This window comes from Haemorhous mexicanus, chromosome 2, assembly GCF_027477595.1.
Source record: "Haemorhous mexicanus isolate bHaeMex1 chromosome 2, bHaeMex1.pri, whole genome shotgun sequence".
NCBI classification, from domain to species: Eukaryota; Metazoa; Chordata; class Aves; order Passeriformes; family Fringillidae; genus Haemorhous; species Haemorhous mexicanus.
The window spans coordinates 34129254-34146532 of NC_082342.1; the positions used below are offsets into that span (position 1 = coordinate 34129254).

Genomic DNA, 17279 nt, shown 5'->3' on the forward strand with positions numbered 1-17279 from the left:
AAGGCTGTGCTGTAGTGCTTTCATCAAATGCAGGGGAAACAGGCAGTGGGATCTGAGGGGCCAGAACTTGATCCCTGCAGATCAGCTGTTGGACAAAAAGGTGCCAGAGCTTCTGCTACTGCTGAAGGGAATGCTTTGCCTTACTGCTGAGGTATTGAGGGCTCTTCTCCCATCTGCTCACTGCTCTGAGTATGCCCACTGGAGGCCAGTCCTCGGCCACCAAAATGGGAGCACAGTTAGATGGATCGGGCTTGATTCCCAGATGCAGTGCTAGGCACCAGGACACCACCGGCAAGTTGCCACCCTGGGAAGGAAGGAGGCTGCCTAGGGCTGAACAGGGATCCCCTGTTGAGCTGAGACAGAGGGCTTTGCTTCCCTGAAAACCTGAAACTTGTTGGTGTTTTTGCTTAAGATCTGGCACCACGCTGTGGCGGTTTTGAATCTCTGCGAGGAATGAGAGTAATGCTACAGACGCTTCACAGTGTGTAGTCAATGGAATTTTTCCACTGGATACTGGCATTTGTGTGGCTCCTGAATGCTTCTAACAGTGTCTAGCAAAAGTGACAGTTGAGTTTCTCCCTGCCTTTATTCAGGATCCCAGGAAGAAGTGCTGCTGTTGTGCCAGCACCTAGAAAAACATATCCTTTCCAGATGTTTGTGTGTAGGAATTTCTCTGGTATTTTACATTTGAGACCTCTCTGTTTTCCCCTGCTGCTACAGACAAGCTGGAAATCTTAGAGGCTTAGAAAATGCACCCTTCTCCCTGTGCAGTGAAAGCTGTAGTCATCAGATTGGTTTGTTTGTTCTTTATACACAGCTCCTGTTACCTGTTCCTGCTCCTCTGACCTATCATTCTCCCTTGTTCCTAGGCAGTACATGGTGCTGGTGCCCTATCTGATCCACACGGACTCTCAAGAGAAAGTCTGCATTCAGCTGACCCACCTGAACGAGTCTGTGTCCCTGAGTGCCACAGTCGAGGATCGATGGGGGAACAGCAGCTTGATTGATGACGTGGTGTCAGAGACAGATGTGTTCACTTGCATCCCTTTCTCTGTGAGTATCTCATCCTTGTGATATGATCCTTTGTGCCAGACATAAAATGTAAAGGCACTGAGAAATAATGACCAGAGTAACACTATGTAGATATTCAGTTGCCTCTTGATTAAAGGTGTGTTCATGTCCATCCTCAACACTCTCTTACTGCTGAGATCTCCTTAATATGCTAAATGACTGTGAGACGCTGAATCCTAGAAAGCCACCCCCTTTCTAGGACAGGAGAAGAAAGTGGGTTTAGTATATTGACACTCCTGATGGCTGCTGGTTGAAATGGCTTTCCACATCATCCTTCAACATCCCCAATTTGTCACTTCAGTGCCTTCAAATTGTGGTAGAGCTTTTGGACCTCAGATACTTCCACCTGGTGTATACTGAATTAATGTCAGAACAAAGAGCTGTGATTGCCTGTATCTGAAATAAACCCAGCAAAGCATGAAATTTATAATTTAATGTAATTGAAAGCCCCAGGGACTATAATGAGTTTTAGGCAACTAGGAAAACCTGATCATTTAGCTCAGAGCCTAGATTATGTCTTTGGCCTGAAGAGTGAGGAATTGGTCTTCAGGACACTGAAAAGGTTGGCATTTTTGTCTTGGTTTGTCAGATGTAGGCTGAAGATTGACTTGGTTGCTTGTGAAAGAGAGGTGTAGATTTCTTGGCATGTCTGGTTTGGAAAAAGAAAATGTTCTGCGAGGACTAGGGATGTAACCTGAAAGAGAGGACAGACTATTCCATTCTGCTTGTGAATGTCAAAAGGAAAAGGACGGAAAGGTTTGGTCAGGGAGGTAAAAATTTTTAAAAATTGAATGCTAGAGCTAGGAGTTCCTTTGCTGTTCAATACTTGCACAATCATTACATAGCAGGAGGAGCGGGTAGGAATGTGGGGCAAACAAAAATCAGTCTCTTGTTCCTGATTATTGTTCCTCTCACCTCTGTGTTGGATCCATCAGGATTATATTAGACCTCTTATTTCATGAAGGCTAGTTCAGTTCAGGAAGCCTTTAAAGGTGGTCTGTTACACAGTTTCCTTCTTACTTTCCAGCTCCCAAAGCCAAGACTCCCGTTACCCTTTGTGTTTCTCACTGTGACGGTGAAGGGGGCCACGCTGCAGTTCAGCAGCCGCAAATTACTGGCAGTCCAGAACTCCGAGAGCTTGGTCTTCATCCAGACAGACAAACCCATCTACAAGCCCGGACAGACAGGTACCAGGAAAGGGGTGGAGATTTGCATTTGAAACAAACATTTGTACAAAGCTGTTGGATCATGCTGGCCAGATATCAGTTGCTTTCAGAGGGGGTCAGAACTGCAACCTCGTGGCTGAGACTTATGTTTTATTGCTCCATAATGGGAAAAATTTGGGAATTTTTAGGTGCATGCACATATCTGGTGCACCTTCACACTCTCCCTCTCTCACTGTGGGCTCTGTTGTTGTGGTCCATGCAGTTAGGAGGTCTGCATTAATACCAGAGAAAGACTGGATATTTGTCCTATAGAGAACAGTGCCAAAACTCAGACTTAGTCATGAAACAGCTTCCAAAGCAGCAGCTGATTTTGCTCAATGAAGACAGAAAGAATTATGTAAGCTATTTATTTCTTCTGGGCCAGTGATCTCCTAAATTTGGCGTGGATAAAAACAAGTGTCCTAAAAGAGGTACTGAATTCTCTCTCCATCCAGAGCCAACACAAACTTGAAGCCAAGTGCTGAAGTAATTTGCTTGCATTCATCCTACCTAGGAAGTCAGTCTACTTATAATAAAATTAGAAGACCCATGTGAATTCTGGCATAAAAATGCCTCATTGCAAAGTAGACAAAGGCAACTTAAATTTAACTTTGGTCCTGATCAATGAGATTCTGATACCTGTGATCAGTAAGATGTTCACACTACCATGGATTTGCTCTTAACATCCTCTTATTCAGGTACCCATAGCAGACCTTCTAGCATGACCTAACATTCTAGTAAATGGAATTTCCTTAGAAGAGAACAACCCTGTTGTCTGTTATACCATTTGTTTTTGCAACTGATTTTTCTGGTTACCGATTGCACTGTGGAACCTCACTGTCTTTCTCCATCAGTCCTGTTCAGAATTGTCGCTCTGGATGAAGAGTTCCGACCTGTGAATGAAATGGTGAGCATGATACTTGTTTTTCAACTTATTTGGCCTGAAGTCAAACGTGGGTAAAGGGATGAAAAATAGTCTCTTCTGCCGAGAGATCTCAGATTTGAGATAACTGTGAAAGTTCTGGGTCACCTCAGTTCTTTTTAATAGGATCTGTTGTCAAATTTCTGCACAAAGCTGCCTTCTGCATTGGAAAGGTTTGACAAACTGCAAATGGACAGTGCTGGTATAAACAGTGAGCAATCTGCCATTACCACAGTGTGCACCTGTTCTTATTAGCACTGCAGATTATCCAGAGTTAGTAATTCGTAATTTTGGCTGTCTTTTGTGCCTGAGACCAAGGATTGTCCCTGTCTTCTTACACCCAAATGCTCTGGTGATCCATACCAGCAATTTTTTTCCTTTCTCCATTGGATGATTAGCTTTTACCCTGAAATGTGGTCATAGCCCATGTCATTTGACTGTGTTCCTTGCATTCTGTCTAAACATTCTGCTTCCTTTCTTCTTTTTCTAGATTCCACTGGTGTATATTGAGGTATGTACAAACGTTTAATTCACATTCACATCTATTGCACCTCAGCCTGGGCAGAGTAAACAGTTGCCTCAACACGATTCTTGTTTATTTTTTTTGTATTAAGCCGGTGCCTTATGCTAATTCAACTACACAGAATTTTAACTCATATGGTGGCTACCAGGTACCTGGGCCCAGGTTACAGCTCCCCTGTCATCCTGCTGTGTACTTCCCCCAAAACTCTGCTAGTGCCCTCCACTCCTGGCCTGCAGCCTCCAGAAACACAGGGGCTGTCCCCCCCTTCACTGCTTTTGCTGGACCTCAAACTCCCATTGCAGACTCCCACTGTTCTCACAATCTCCTTGTGATCTCATTATCTGTAGGACCCGAAGAAGAATCGTCTGTACCAGTGGACAAACGCAGAGTTAGAGATGGGATTTATACAGCTGTTCTTCAACCTCACCTCTGAACCTATCCAAGGGACCTACACTGTGGTGGCACAGAAGGCCTCTGGGAAGAAAGTTCAGCAATCTTTCTCTGTGGAGGAGTATGGTAACTGTTACTGCAGTTTCAAGTTCCTAACAGCTAGTCCCATGGGACATTAAACTTAATTGAACAGTGTAGGAGACCTGACCAGGATGCCCAGCATTGCTGGAAATTTGTTTCTGTGTTCTTTCCCTCCCAATAATCTTTTCTTTAGGAGGAGATGACTGAAGCACTTGAGTGACCTATCTCCATTCCTCCCTAAGCCCCAGACCATGGAGTGCAGCTCTTCAGAATGCCCACCTCAGCAAGGCTCCTATCAGGAGGAGCAAACTACTTGGATCAGTCTGTGCTGACAGCCACAGGCCTTACCTCCTTTCTGAGGTGTTTTTAGGCCACAGCCTCATCTCCAGTTGGCTGCATACCTGTCAATGTCACACCATAAGTCTGGGTCTAGGCTGGGGCTGTCTAGGCTGTAAATTAAGATCTTACATTTTCTGCCCCACAAGCTAAGCCTGTGGCTTGTGTGATGCTGTAGTGCCTTAACCTCTCCTTGGTGCTCTCACCTCTATGGCACTTCCATCTGCTTGGCTAGAAAAATGGTATCCCAGTACACACCAGCACATGATAACAACCAGGCTTGTCTTCCCACCCCGGCAAGCCAGCTGCAGCCCTTCTTACATTGTCTGTCATGGCCTGGCTCATGCAGCAGAGAGGTGTCCTGGTAGATGAGTCTTGAAGTGCTTTGACCTCTTCCAGTTGCAGACTGCTCTGTCCTGTGCCCTGAATCCCCACCTAGTTCTTCCAAGACGGTCTCCACTTCCACTCCTGAAACTAGGTGTGGATGGGATGTCACCCTGTGATGTATCAGTGGAGAAACCAGGGTGTCTTCCTGTTTTGGACATTGATAAGGTCTACATGCTTTGAAAATGCAGAGACCAGGCTGTAGTCTGTATATTTGTGGGAAACTTCTGCTGATTTTTCTCTCTGTTTTACTGTATCCTACTGCTGTGGGACTGATAACCCATATGTTACCTATGAAGCTTCTGTATTTTCATAGCTGGTGTAATAATCTTGTCTTCTTACCTGGCACAATGCTTGGCTGAGGGGTTTTCAATGACTTCAGTGGGATGTGCAGGTGACAGAAGCTTCTAAAAGCTGACCCTTTAGATGTAAAAGGTTTTTAGGTAATTTTTCAGAACAGCCTCTGAGCACCTTCATGTGTCATTCTGATGTTATTCCCTACCACATAGACTGTTTTCCTTTGGTTCTGCTGCAGTGCTGCCAAAATTTGAAGTGACAGTGAAAATGCCCAAGGTGATCAGCATTCTTGATGAGGAGCTGAAGGTGACAGTTTGTGGACTGTGAGTGTCATTCTTTCAAGTTCTGCTTGGTTTCAGTGTTTTCTTGAGTTGCTGATGAAAGTTCATTTGGGAGGCTGAGAGATGAGACTTTATTATATTTATCAATCCTTTTGGGGTCCCAGGACCAAGCAGACTGTATCTACTGTTAGACAAAAGGCAACAGTTATTGTTTGATGCACCTTGTGTGTAACATACAGAAGCATATTTTTGATCTGTTTTTTTGTGAGAGTGTTTCTTGCGTATTTTTTGAGTCATTGAGAATTTCACACCAGCTACAGTGCTAGGGATGAGGTCTTTAGTTCAGTTTGCCCAGGAATGATGTTTTAGCTATATCTTCTGCTTGTTATTTTGGAGAGGAAACCCTAAGGGATGCAGCTGTCCTCTTTCCTCTGGGCCACCTCACTGCATTCCGCCTTGCAGTGTTCCATACACCCTGTAGGTAGAGCCATGGCTTGGGCTGAAGAGTGAGAGTAAAGACCCAGTGCTCATACATACATAAACCAGTTCTGTCACAATTGGATGTTTGGGTAGATGCTTGCAACATGTTCTCCAGCATGAGGGGGACTCGCAACAAAATCAGCATTAGCATATGGTACCAGATTCCTTTCTGCTTTTTATTTCCCATGATGGCCCTGTGTATCCTGGAGGCCGCTCCAGGGAAGACAGCTGGCATCAATGGGAATGAGCCTGTAATTTTTCTATGTCCCCGTTACATTCCTAAAGTCTCTGTTTTCCTTTCAATCCTCCCTGCTTGTAGATACACATTTGGGAAGCCCGTTCCCGGCCTCGTGAACTTCCGTGTCTGCCGGAAGTATGAACGTACAGCCATGTCCTGTTATGGTGAAGAGTCTAGAGCAGTCTGTGAGGAGTTCTCTGGACAGGTGAGTCAGGATTACTCTGGTGGGAAGAGTGATTGGAGAAAGTGTTATTGAGCATACCTTGTAGGCTTGCTCTGAGTACGTACAAACTTAGTGTTAAAGTGTGGTGAGGCACTGGCACACGTTGTCCAGGGAAGCTGTGGATGCCCCATCCCTGGAAGTGTTCAAGGGCAGGCTGGATGGGGTTTTGAGCAACCTGGTCTGTTGAGAGATGGTCCTTCTTATGGCAGGGGAATTGGAACTTAGATGGCCTTTAAGCCCCATTCCAACCAAATCCATTCTGTGACTCTATGATTCTGTGAAAATCCATGTATTTTAAGGACAGCTGAAGAAGACTGCATACAAGATGAAATGTGAAAGGTAAAAATAAGGGGGAAGGTCTGAGCAGAAAGAGCAATATGTGTAAAGGCCGGAATCTGATGGAGAATTAAGAGATGATAGAAATAACAGAAAGGTCAGATGAAGTGTAGAGACTATAAGAGGAAAGACAGAAAAGCCATGAGCAACGAGAACAGAGTTGGGGTTGGCTTACACTGGAGACAATGTGTGGGAACAGAAGCTGGTGTTAGAGGAAGGAAAGGAGCATAAACCAGGAGAGAGGCTGATGCATTTTGAGCAAGAGGGAAAGAAATATGGATTTAGCAGCAGTGGTAAAGACAGACAGAAAAAAATCCACACTTTTTTCCCCTTTTAACTGGCAAGAGTGAAACTGAAAGGTGTTTGGAGCACAGACAGTGCAACAATACTGGGTTAATTGGCAGAAGTTGGAGTAATAGCTTGTGGAAATATGCCAGGAGAAGAAAGCATATAGATGTTCTTGTGTTCTCTGGGCTCTGCTACAGCATGAGCCACATGAGTCTACAGCTACCTCTGTCACTACTGTTGTTACAAGTGTCAAAAGAAAAGATAAATATTGTGGTTCTAACCTCAGTTCTAGGCACCTCTTCTGTGGAGACTTGCCTTGTACATGAATTTGCTGAAGAGAGGTGGCAAGCTTTGAAAATACTTTTCCAGCTGTCATCCTCTTCCTACAAATACACAGGCTTTGGTTTATGTATCACTCATATGGCTTACACATTTTAAGTAAGCAGCTTTATTTTCCAAAGAGCCTGATGCCTGACAAACATTTCTTATGTGGCACACAGTGACTAATTCCCTATGCTCTCGTACCAAGTGTTGGCAGCTTCAAGCTTCACAAACATAGACAAAAATTGTCTAGTTTGCAAACCCTTTTTTCTCTAATCTTGCTGGAATATCTCAATATGCTTTTTGCCAAGTTACTTATGCCTTTTTCCAGTTTTGATAACAACAACAGAGGTAGGTTATCTGTGAGGTCGTGGGCTTCTCTTTCAGTTCAGAGCAACACACAGTGATGGATTCATTAAGTTGAATAAGCATTGTGTAAATGAGAACATAATGGTCTTGTTTGTTTTCCTCCAACAGACAGACATCTATGGCTGCATTTCTGAAGTGGTAAAGACCAAATTATTCCAGCTCAAGAGAGGGGGATATGAGAATGAGCTCTATGTAGAGGCCAAGATTAAAGAGGAGGATACAGGTATGGATCATCTGGATGAAAGAGCCATGTAATGGGCCCAGGAGAGACCAGCAGAGGGGCCTGCCCAGTAGGAATGAGGGATAAAAGCAGATTCTTTCTCCTCTGGAACCTTAGAGCTTTCCCACCTCTAGTCCAGGACTATCAAGGAAAGAGTTTATCCAGCAAAGGAGGGTTGGCCTAGAGTAAAAGGAATTCTGGTCAGGCAGAGGCAAATTAGTTCTTCTTGCTTCTTTCTGCAGGAGTGGAGTTGACTGGAACAAGCTTCTCTGAGATCACAACCACCATTAGCAGAGTCATATTTGAGCTTTCAGATACTTACTACAAGCGAGGAGTCCCCTTCTTTGGGCAGGTAGGGAAGCCATGAGAATGGAATGCCATGAGTGCCAAGCAATGATGCTACTGAACCTTCTGGTCAGATGTATGCCCCAACTCTGAAAGGATGCTGGACCTCAGTGCTGCTAATCCCTCTGGATCTCCTTTCTTCTGAAGGCTCTCAAACTGGGGTACAGCAGCTGAGAGCACAGCCTTCATTCTGTCCCTGTGCTTCTGTCCACTAAAATTCTCCTCTCCAGTCCACTAAAATTCTCCTCCTACAGTGACCTGTTTAATTGGAGGCCTCAGGGGTGTGACTGCATGTCATTGTCCACATCCACTCCTCTTACCCAGAGGCAGAGATATGAAAGAGGCAGAGAAAAAACATTCAGAAAGTTTGCAGCTGTCTCTGAAAGAGTAAAGTGCTGTTGAGGCTTCCTTTTCTGACACGGGCTCAACATCTTTACCTTGGTGCTCTACCAGTCTTGTTCAGGTGGCAGCCATCCCTCTCCTTCTAAACTAAACTGATTTTGCTCCTCCAGGTGAAACTAGTGGATGGGTCTAATGCTCCAATGGCCAATGAAACTGTGAGAATTTCTCTTCAAGGAGGACAGGAACAAAACTATATAACAAATGAAGAGGGCATAGCAGAGTTTGCCCTAAACACTTCCTCATTGGCCTTGGAAAATGTTGGAATTAGGGTAAGTCCTTTGGGCAGAGAAGATAATGAAGCCCCCCACAGGGCTGGAGGGGAAGCTCTAAAGTTTCTACTATATATGCAAAAGTAATTAGATTATTGTTCCTTGTTATTTATGTGAACCTTGACACCAGTTTGGTGGAAGTAGTCATACAGCAGACTGAGGTTCCAGGTCACAATTGCACTTATCTTGTGAATACTTGATTTCTGCTTGGCAATTGCAATACAGGGTTAGAAGGAACATCAAGAGATCATAAAAGACCATTCTGCTCCAAGAGATCACCAGCCCTATCTAGTCAAGGGTTGGTCTATCTCCCATCTGCACATCTCAGAGTTTAATTTAGCATTTCAAGTTTCTAAATACAGACCCTGTTTTTTTTTTTTTTTTTTTGGTGGGGGGGGAGGGGGGTTGGGTTTTTTTTGTTTGTTCATTTGTTTTTGCTTTGTTTTGGTTTGTTGTGGAATTTGTCTGGGACAAACAGGTGCTGCTGAGCATATTTTTGTTAGTGGGAAATGCAATTTGTTGTGTAATATGCATATTTTGTAATATCACATCTTGGAGTAGGGGGCAATATTTGTGTCTAGAATTATATTTGCTCTACTCCCTACAATTCCCTTGTCACAGACTAAAACCGTTAAAAATTTTCCAGAAGTTACTACTAGATAGTTGAAGTTTTCAGATTTTTGCAGGATAAAGAAAAGGCAAGGATTCCCAAGTAATGAGAAAGATAAAGAGAAAAGGGCACGGGAGGCACATCACTTGATGAAGTGCCTTTCTAAATGTGAAAGATCCTCCCCTTGCTCTCATTTTTAAGAGGACCTGAACTCTGTCCTCCTAAACTTCTATTCAGTTTAGGTTTTGAATTATTAGTTGGAGATTGTCCTTCTTTTTATAGCTTCAGATATTACCAGTGCCAAGATCTGTAGCTTGATCTTGGCACTGGTAATATCTGAACTGAACAGCACTATCCCTTCTTCAGTGCCAATGATAAAGAAAGAAATGAAAATTGGCTTTTTTCCCTTTAGACTAACTAGAATATTAGAGAGAGCAAGGCATTAGTGTAAAAGGCCCTTAAAGTGACACTGATAGTAAACAAAAATCTGATATGATTCAGCTTGTTTGACACAAACTCCAGCTTCTGTGGGAGTGAGATCATTCCCAATGATTTGCTAAAGATACCACCATCCTGTCTTGCACTTTTATCTGTTGGGGTCTGTTGTCTTAATTTTTATTTTTTTATTTTTTATTTTTTATTTTGTAGACTTCCTTGTTACTTCAGTACCAAAAAAATACTAAAGCTTTAATATTAGGCCATAAATTTTTGTTTCCAGTTTGGCCACCTGTGTTTGAGGATCTATGTATGTATTTTCTCCTTTTCCAGGCAGTTCATAAAAACAACATCTTCTGCTATGATCGTTCCTGGGTTGTTCCATCTTATGGAGAACATTATCTCCAACTAAAGCGCTTTTACTCTCCCAGTAATAGCTTCCTCAAAATTGAGCCCAAGTCCAAGCCACTAAGCTGTGGCTCCACCACCGAGATCTGGGTGCATTATATCCTTACTCCAGCAGCTATAGGAGAGCAGAAGAAAATCACCTTTTACTACCTGGTAAGTTTGCACCTGCCATACAGTGAGGTTGTTACTGGCAATTATAGGGGGATTAAAAATAAAAGCTGTGGTTTGTGGCAGCAGTCTTTAAGCACTTTCTTGTCATCCTTCACATGTTCTTCAGAAAGAAAAAGGAGGGTCTGAGTTGGGAGTAAAAAAGTAAGGATGTCCCTGTACCCTCTGGGTGAGCACAGAAATTCTGCTGCAGGGAGGCAGAGAGCTGGGTGTGAGCAGCAGACACAGAGCTTAGTTGCACTCCTTGCAGGGTCCCTCACTTTCAGGTTTGGCTAATGCAAAACCACAATCACAACAAAATTTCTCCTTCCATTCAGGTGATGGCCAAGGGAAACATTAAGCAAGGAGGCACTCACATTCTGGATTTGGACCAGGAAAGTGGTGAGTTCCTCTCCCCCACCAAATTTTCACTCTTATGGGGGGCTAGGCAACTGTGGCAGACATACACTCTGCTTTCATGAAGATGCAGGGATTGACATGTGCGTGTCCCCTAAGATCTGGGAAAAGTTTGACCTTTATTTTCTCTCTAAAAACCTTTAGGCTTTTCACAGATTTGCTCTACTCCCCTGTGCCACTATCTTTCTCCTGACACTGCATTTTCTGGGGCTCCAGTGCTCCTCAGAGATACATCTGATAGTCTGTTTTTAGAAGCTGAAGCAAAATTCAGCATACTTATGCACTGGAAAACAGGCCTTTTCAGTCAGACAAGGAGACTTACATATCACTGTGAGCACCAATTCATCCCACTTGGTTGCCTGGAATTTCATAATGGTTAGGATAAAGTTCAGCATAAAGTCAAACCTAGAATTTTGGCTGCTCCAAGAGAAAGTTTTTGCACCTTAACTTTTTGCCATTGTTTTGTTTGCTAGACAATGGTGTCTTCTCACTACAGCTGTCTGTACAAAGTGATATTGCTCCAGTGGCCCAAGTGCTTGTCTACACCACGGTCTCCAGCAAGGAGGTGATTGCTGATTCAGCCAAGTTCTACACAGAATTATGTTTCAACAATAAGGTAAGTGTCCACTTCCTGAGGGAGCAGCCACCAGACTGCAGTGTGTTCAAGCTCACTTATTTAGATTCAGCCTGGTTAAGCTAATTTCTTTGGATACCCTAGCACTGGACAAGCAATATATCAATTGTTGTAGGTAGCTTCACTGCTTACTGGTTTGTGCTAACCTGGAGGAGATCAACTGCTGGAAAAAAAAGTGCTAGCAGAGGCTACACTGAAAAAACCCCCTTTAGCAACTGGTCAAACTGCATATCCTGCAGATGGTCCTGGCTAAGAAAAAGAGAACAGCACGGTCTTTGCAAGCTGATTTTCTCTCCACATAGAGTTTCTGGGTGCGGTACAGTGGCTGGTCCTAGTTCAAGAACATGCTCCACTGTCTGATCACATCTAGCCCCTATGAGGGATTGCCCCATCACACTCACAATGACCACAAAACCCACAACCACCTTAAAAATTTTGTGAGCAGTTGTGATGCTTGAAGTTGCCAAGAGCTCTTAGTGCAGATTCCCCTGGCACTGTTGGAAGGGAGCAGTAGCCAAGAGGAAGTGTAGAGAGAAGTGTGTATGGGTATGGGGACCTTGTGAAGTTAGATCTGAATGGAAGGAGAAGTCCTGTGAGGATAGGGCATCTGTGACATAGCCTTTCCTGTGGTTACAGGTGGACTTAAGCTTCTCCCCCTCGGAAGGCCTACCTTCCTCGGATGCTCACTTGCAGTTCCGAGCCTCGCCGAACTCCCTCTGTGCTGTACGTGCTGTGGACAAGAGTGTGCTCCTCATGAAGCCAGAAGCTGACCTGTCACCCACCTCTGTAAGTTCTTGGTCTGTGGAACAAGTCAGAGCCTGCTCAGAGCAAGAGCAGCCAGTGCTGGAGTAGAAGCAGGGAACAGTCCCTCCTGTAAGAGCTGACATAGGGAGGCTCCCCTGTACTGCTTCTCATCTTCCTCCAGTGGGCAAAAAGATGAGAAGTGGGCAGCAGTTGTTTCCTAGGGGTTTTGTGTGATTTTAGTGATGGCAGTTAGAAAGCCCTTTTAAGGGGCCTGCTTGTCTTGGCCAGAGCCAAACGCTATTGAGAGTTTGATGATAATTTTTCAGTTATTCTCCTCATGCGTGGATTAATTTTCTTGGGGTAGCATCTGGAAGTGTCAAAGAGTTTATTTGCCTTTTGCCAAGCAGAAAATGGCAATCCCTGAGTAGGGACGAGGTATTGCAGATGGTTTGGCCAATGTAATTTTTTACATATTTGAGCCATAATAACCAGAGTAACATGCAGAACATAAAATAAGAGGTAGTATCTCCAAATTTTGATCCTTTTTTTTGATTCCCAAGCTCTTATTGCTCTCAGCACAGGGAGGACCATGGCAATGTGGATGTATGAGCTGGTGATGTGACTGTTATGGTGCTTGCATCCAACTCTCTCAGTTGTGTTTCATAACAATGGACACTAAAATGCCAAATACTCTCTCTCTCACTTTCTGCCAAGGTGTATGACTTACTTCCAGTGAAGGAATTCCATGGCTATGTCTATGATTCAAATGTACCCTTGGAGGAGCACCAGTGGAATTGTGTGACTGTGGAGCCAATAGTTCGGGATGGGATCACCTATGTTCCAGTAATGGGGGTGAATGAAGAGGACACTTACAGCATCCTAAAGGTATAGCCCCCCTGGCCTGGTTAGGGAGTGGAGTGGGAGAATATTTGAGAATGCTTAAGCCTTCTGTGGCATCATGAAACTTAACAAGGGAAGGGTTTGTGCATCTGAATGATCTGACACTTCTTTTTATCCAGAGGCATATTCAGTGAGTGTCAGAAGCTTTACTTGTGTTGCCAGATATGCTTCACTTGGTAGAAAAGGGATCAGTCTCAAAGTTTTCTTACAAGAAAAGGTTTGAGGTAGACTTGAAGTGAGATTCTAATTGGAGGTAAATAATCCCATGACATTGTAGTTACCTCAAATAAATCAGTATGTCCTTGAGCTGCATTGTAGCCACAGCTACTTCATTCCAGAGAGAAAACTATATCTACTTCCTGGCTAATCCTGACCCCTAGACTGAAATTGGACTGGAACCAGTGTCCTAGAAAAAGAGGGGATAAATCCTTTGGTCTCTCTGAGCTGCCCAGGCACTCAGACCCAGGGGCTGGGGGATCATCTCAAGGTCCAATCCATACACAGTAACAACTTCTCCCTTTTGAGTTAAACACCAATGTCAAGTCTGCCGCATAAACCTCAGCAGGATTCAGTAAGAAAAAAGCATGTTTGGTTTTTCTCCCATAGGAGATGGGTTTAAAGGTTTTCACAAATACCAACGTGAAGAAACCTTGGATTTGCAGTCCGAGTAATGCCCCCTACATTGCCCATGCATCAGTTGGCCTAGGAGCACCTGCAGCCATGGTTGCATCACCCATGTATGCAATGAGGACAAGTGGTAAGGGAACTTGGTTTTGTTATTGCTTCTGTTCTCAACAGAGATCCTGTTTGTGTTTTGGGGTGAATACTTAAACAGGAGCTGGGGTTGTGAACTGAAACCTTGGAACAGAGCTGATGGGTTCGCAGATTTCAGTTTCTGGGTGGCTTGTGTAGGTCTACAGACAAACTTTGGTAACTCTGCATAAGAAATCAGCAGAACAAGACAGTGCTCAAAGACTGGCAGAGCAGAGGATATTATTCTGCTGATAAATTCTCTGTTCATTAGGCTTTTACATTAGACTTCTATTCCTAGATTATTGCTTACGGAGTCTCCAAAACCATTTTAAGGCTGTTCTTGTTGACTCAGCAAGTCTTATGTATGGTCAAAACCATGAGGTGGGTGGCAAATTTTTCAGTCATGATTTGGTAGACTTTGGGAGCTTAGCATGGTAAGACATATATGATAGAAGTCCAGTCTGAAATGACCCTATCCTATTATCCTATTTTTAAGGGCTATCTTAACTCTTACACTGGAACAGTTTGGGCAACAGAATTGGCCCTATCATCCTTCAGTCTCATAATAAGGAAAATATCTTAGAATTTTTAAGTTATTCTAGCTGGACAGCTGATTCAGAGAGTTCTCCTTTGGCACTAGAACCTGTGCTTTTGTATGTATCCAGTTTGAAAACAATTTCAGCTTCTGACAGAAGTTGCTAAAATGGAGGATAGATGCCTTTTAATTATTTTAAATTGAAATAACCGTCACTAAGAAGACTGAAATACTACAGTAGAAAAACACAAGCAAGCCGCCTGCCACTTTTGCCAAGAGCAATGTGATATAGCTCTGATAGCATCTTTCACCTGTCCCTGAAACCTTCTCAGGCTCTGGAGATGCCTGTTGCAGAGTTAGTATTAATACTTCTTGGCTACTCAATTGTTATCCAAATGCAGAAATTCAATTAGTCAAAGTATAGATGACAAAAATTAGAATTTCTTTTAAGAACTTTTCTTCTTTTTCTGCTTGGATGCATTTCTCTTTCTCTTTGTGAAAGCCAAGCAAACCAAGTCCCACCAACTCCATCTTTATTTTCCAGTTATTGAAAAGTAAAGTAAAACAAAATATTTAAACAAATTTCATCCCAAACACAGAATATTTTATTGGGAATAAATTAGGTATGTGAAAACTTTGTTTTAATCAAAATAGCTCTTTTTACCCTTCCCGTATTCCAGCTTCTTGCTTTTCTTTTGAGCATTTTCAGTGTAGTTCTTGAGGAGGCCATAGCTTGTACAGGAAGTTGGTAGTCTGAGAAACAGTGACCCTACAAAAAACACTTCAACAGAGGGATGTTCCATTGCTGGCTGGCCTAATTAGGATGAAGAAGAACATCACATGAAGGCTGTGCCTGAAAGGGAAAAGGCTGCTTGCATAGAAGGACCTAAATAGGTTTTTGGTCTAAATCCTTTTTTTTTAAATTTTGTAAAGTGCTGGCTTCCAAACTTTGAGGTCTGCTGGAGACCAGCAGAAAATAATGGAAGGCTAGCTCTTCTTGCTAATAAGCCCTGGCCCTGAAACTCCACTCCACTTGGTACCATAGCTCACTACAACCACAAGCATCTGCTTCTGATTGACACTTTCTCAGACTGAAGCGTGATGCTGATATAGGTCTTGCTTGTTTGGAATTATCAATAGTTGATTTCTTTTTCATCTCCCCACATTCAGGCATTCCAGAAGAGGCAGGTTTTGAACAATTAAGCACTCCTGGGGAGGTGACAGAGACAGTCCGAAAGTATTTCCCAGAAACCTGGATTTGGAGTTTAGTACCTGTAAGGTGAGTACCTTGGGCTACTTCATTGCTTTTTAGTAAAACTGGGTTTATAAGATGAAAACATGAATCCCAAAGTGTTTGTCCTTCATTGTTTGCAGAGACTATTTGACAATCCTCTGAGATGAAACTACTTTCAGCCATTGTTAGGTTTGTCCAAAGAATGGACTGGAAGATGTAGAGTGGTCCTACAGTAGCAAATGTACTGTGCCCCATCATTCACACAGCAAATACTGTTCAGTGGGCCAAAAGGGGTGCAGGTAGTCACCAAAATGCTGTAACATTGATCCCTCTGTCCTTGCTGTCTGTGCTTTACCAGCTCTGAGGGAAAAGCTGATCTAGAAGTGACCATCCCTGACACCATCACTGAGTGGAAAGCCAATGCATTCTGCACTTCAGCAGACACGGGCTTTGGCCTGTCCCCGACAGTGTCCCTCAGAGCCTTCCAGCCCTTCTTTGTGGAGCTCACCATGCCCTACTCTGTGGTGCGTGGGGAGTCCTTCACGCTGAAAGCCACCGTTTTCAACTACCTGCCTGCCTGCATCAGGGTAAGAGAGGTTTAAATTACTCTCTGTGGCTGGGTACCTTCTTGTGCACCCCTTGCCTTCACCTAGCCTTTTTACCTTATCTCTCAGTAGCCCTAGACCCTTTGCCCCAGACTTTTTATGCTATTTCTCCTATTTGCTCCAAATGCAGAACCCACAACTCCAGTTCCCTGCCCCTTTGCTACTGAAGAAATAGCTGTTTCTATGGCTTCCTAGCTCCCTGTTTCTCATGATCATCCTTTCTTAATTGTACCTCTCTCTGCATCTGGCAGGTGAGTGTGACTCTGGCTCAGTCTGCTCATTTCCTGGCTACTCTGGTGGAAAAGGAGGAAGAATCTCATTGTCTCTGTGAGAATGTGAGGAAAACCGTGGCTTGGCTGGTGACTCCTAAATCTCTAGGTAAAGGTCTCAGGGTTTCCTGAAAACTGCAGGAAGGGTTTCTTTGTGCTGTTCTTCCTGCTCCGTATTGGATATAAGAGCAACACATTTTCCTGGGAAGCACTTCAGTTGAGTGTGTCTGATCTGGGGGGCAAAGACTGATATTTGGGAGGCAAAGACTGGGGGATTCATAGGGTCCAACTGTGTGTCTGGCATCACAATACAGTACCATCAAGCCTTATAGCCTTTGAACAGCATCTCCTGAGGCCGGAGACATTGCTGGCCAGCAGAGATGTTCTGCTAGCTCCATTCCTCCCAGGGATTAGGGAGGACATGGGATCTTCGCACTTTGTTTTGACTGTTGGTGTGGTAGCAGCTTTGGGGTGCATGCAGGGCAGCAATGTGCTGAACAGCAGTGGGGCTGGTCACTCTCAGCTATGTGGTGTCCTAGGTTCTGTGAAAGAGTCTCCAAAATAGAGTCACCTTTCAATGACAGCACAGCTCGTGTGGAGAGCTTGG

The 17279-nt window shown here is 43.9% G+C and overlaps 1 protein-coding gene across 1 annotated transcript in view; it reads left to right on the plus strand.

Moving 5' to 3' along the window:
• Positions 1-17279, plus strand: part of A2M (alpha-2-macroglobulin) — a 29609-nt gene that overhangs the window by 995 nt on the left and 11335 nt on the right. Inside the window, exons 2-20 of the mRNA XM_059838361.1 lie at positions 870-1053; positions 2099-2258; positions 3131-3183; positions 3689-3709; positions 4069-4237; positions 5448-5532; positions 6290-6413; positions 7854-7968; positions 8208-8317; positions 8823-8981; positions 10360-10587; positions 10920-10983; positions 11472-11614; positions 12269-12418; positions 13091-13261; positions 13883-14033; positions 15735-15843; positions 16157-16385; positions 16655-16781. Of these exons, the coding sequence (XP_059694344.1) occupies positions 870-1053; positions 2099-2258; positions 3131-3183; positions 3689-3709; positions 4069-4237; positions 5448-5532; positions 6290-6413; positions 7854-7968; positions 8208-8317; positions 8823-8981; positions 10360-10587; positions 10920-10983; positions 11472-11614; positions 12269-12418; positions 13091-13261; positions 13883-14033; positions 15735-15843; positions 16157-16385; positions 16655-16781 (2552 nt within the window). The remainder of the gene's footprint in view (positions 1-869; positions 1054-2098; positions 2259-3130; positions 3184-3688; positions 3710-4068; positions 4238-5447; positions 5533-6289; positions 6414-7853; positions 7969-8207; positions 8318-8822; positions 8982-10359; positions 10588-10919; positions 10984-11471; positions 11615-12268; positions 12419-13090; positions 13262-13882; positions 14034-15734; positions 15844-16156; positions 16386-16654; positions 16782-17279) is intronic.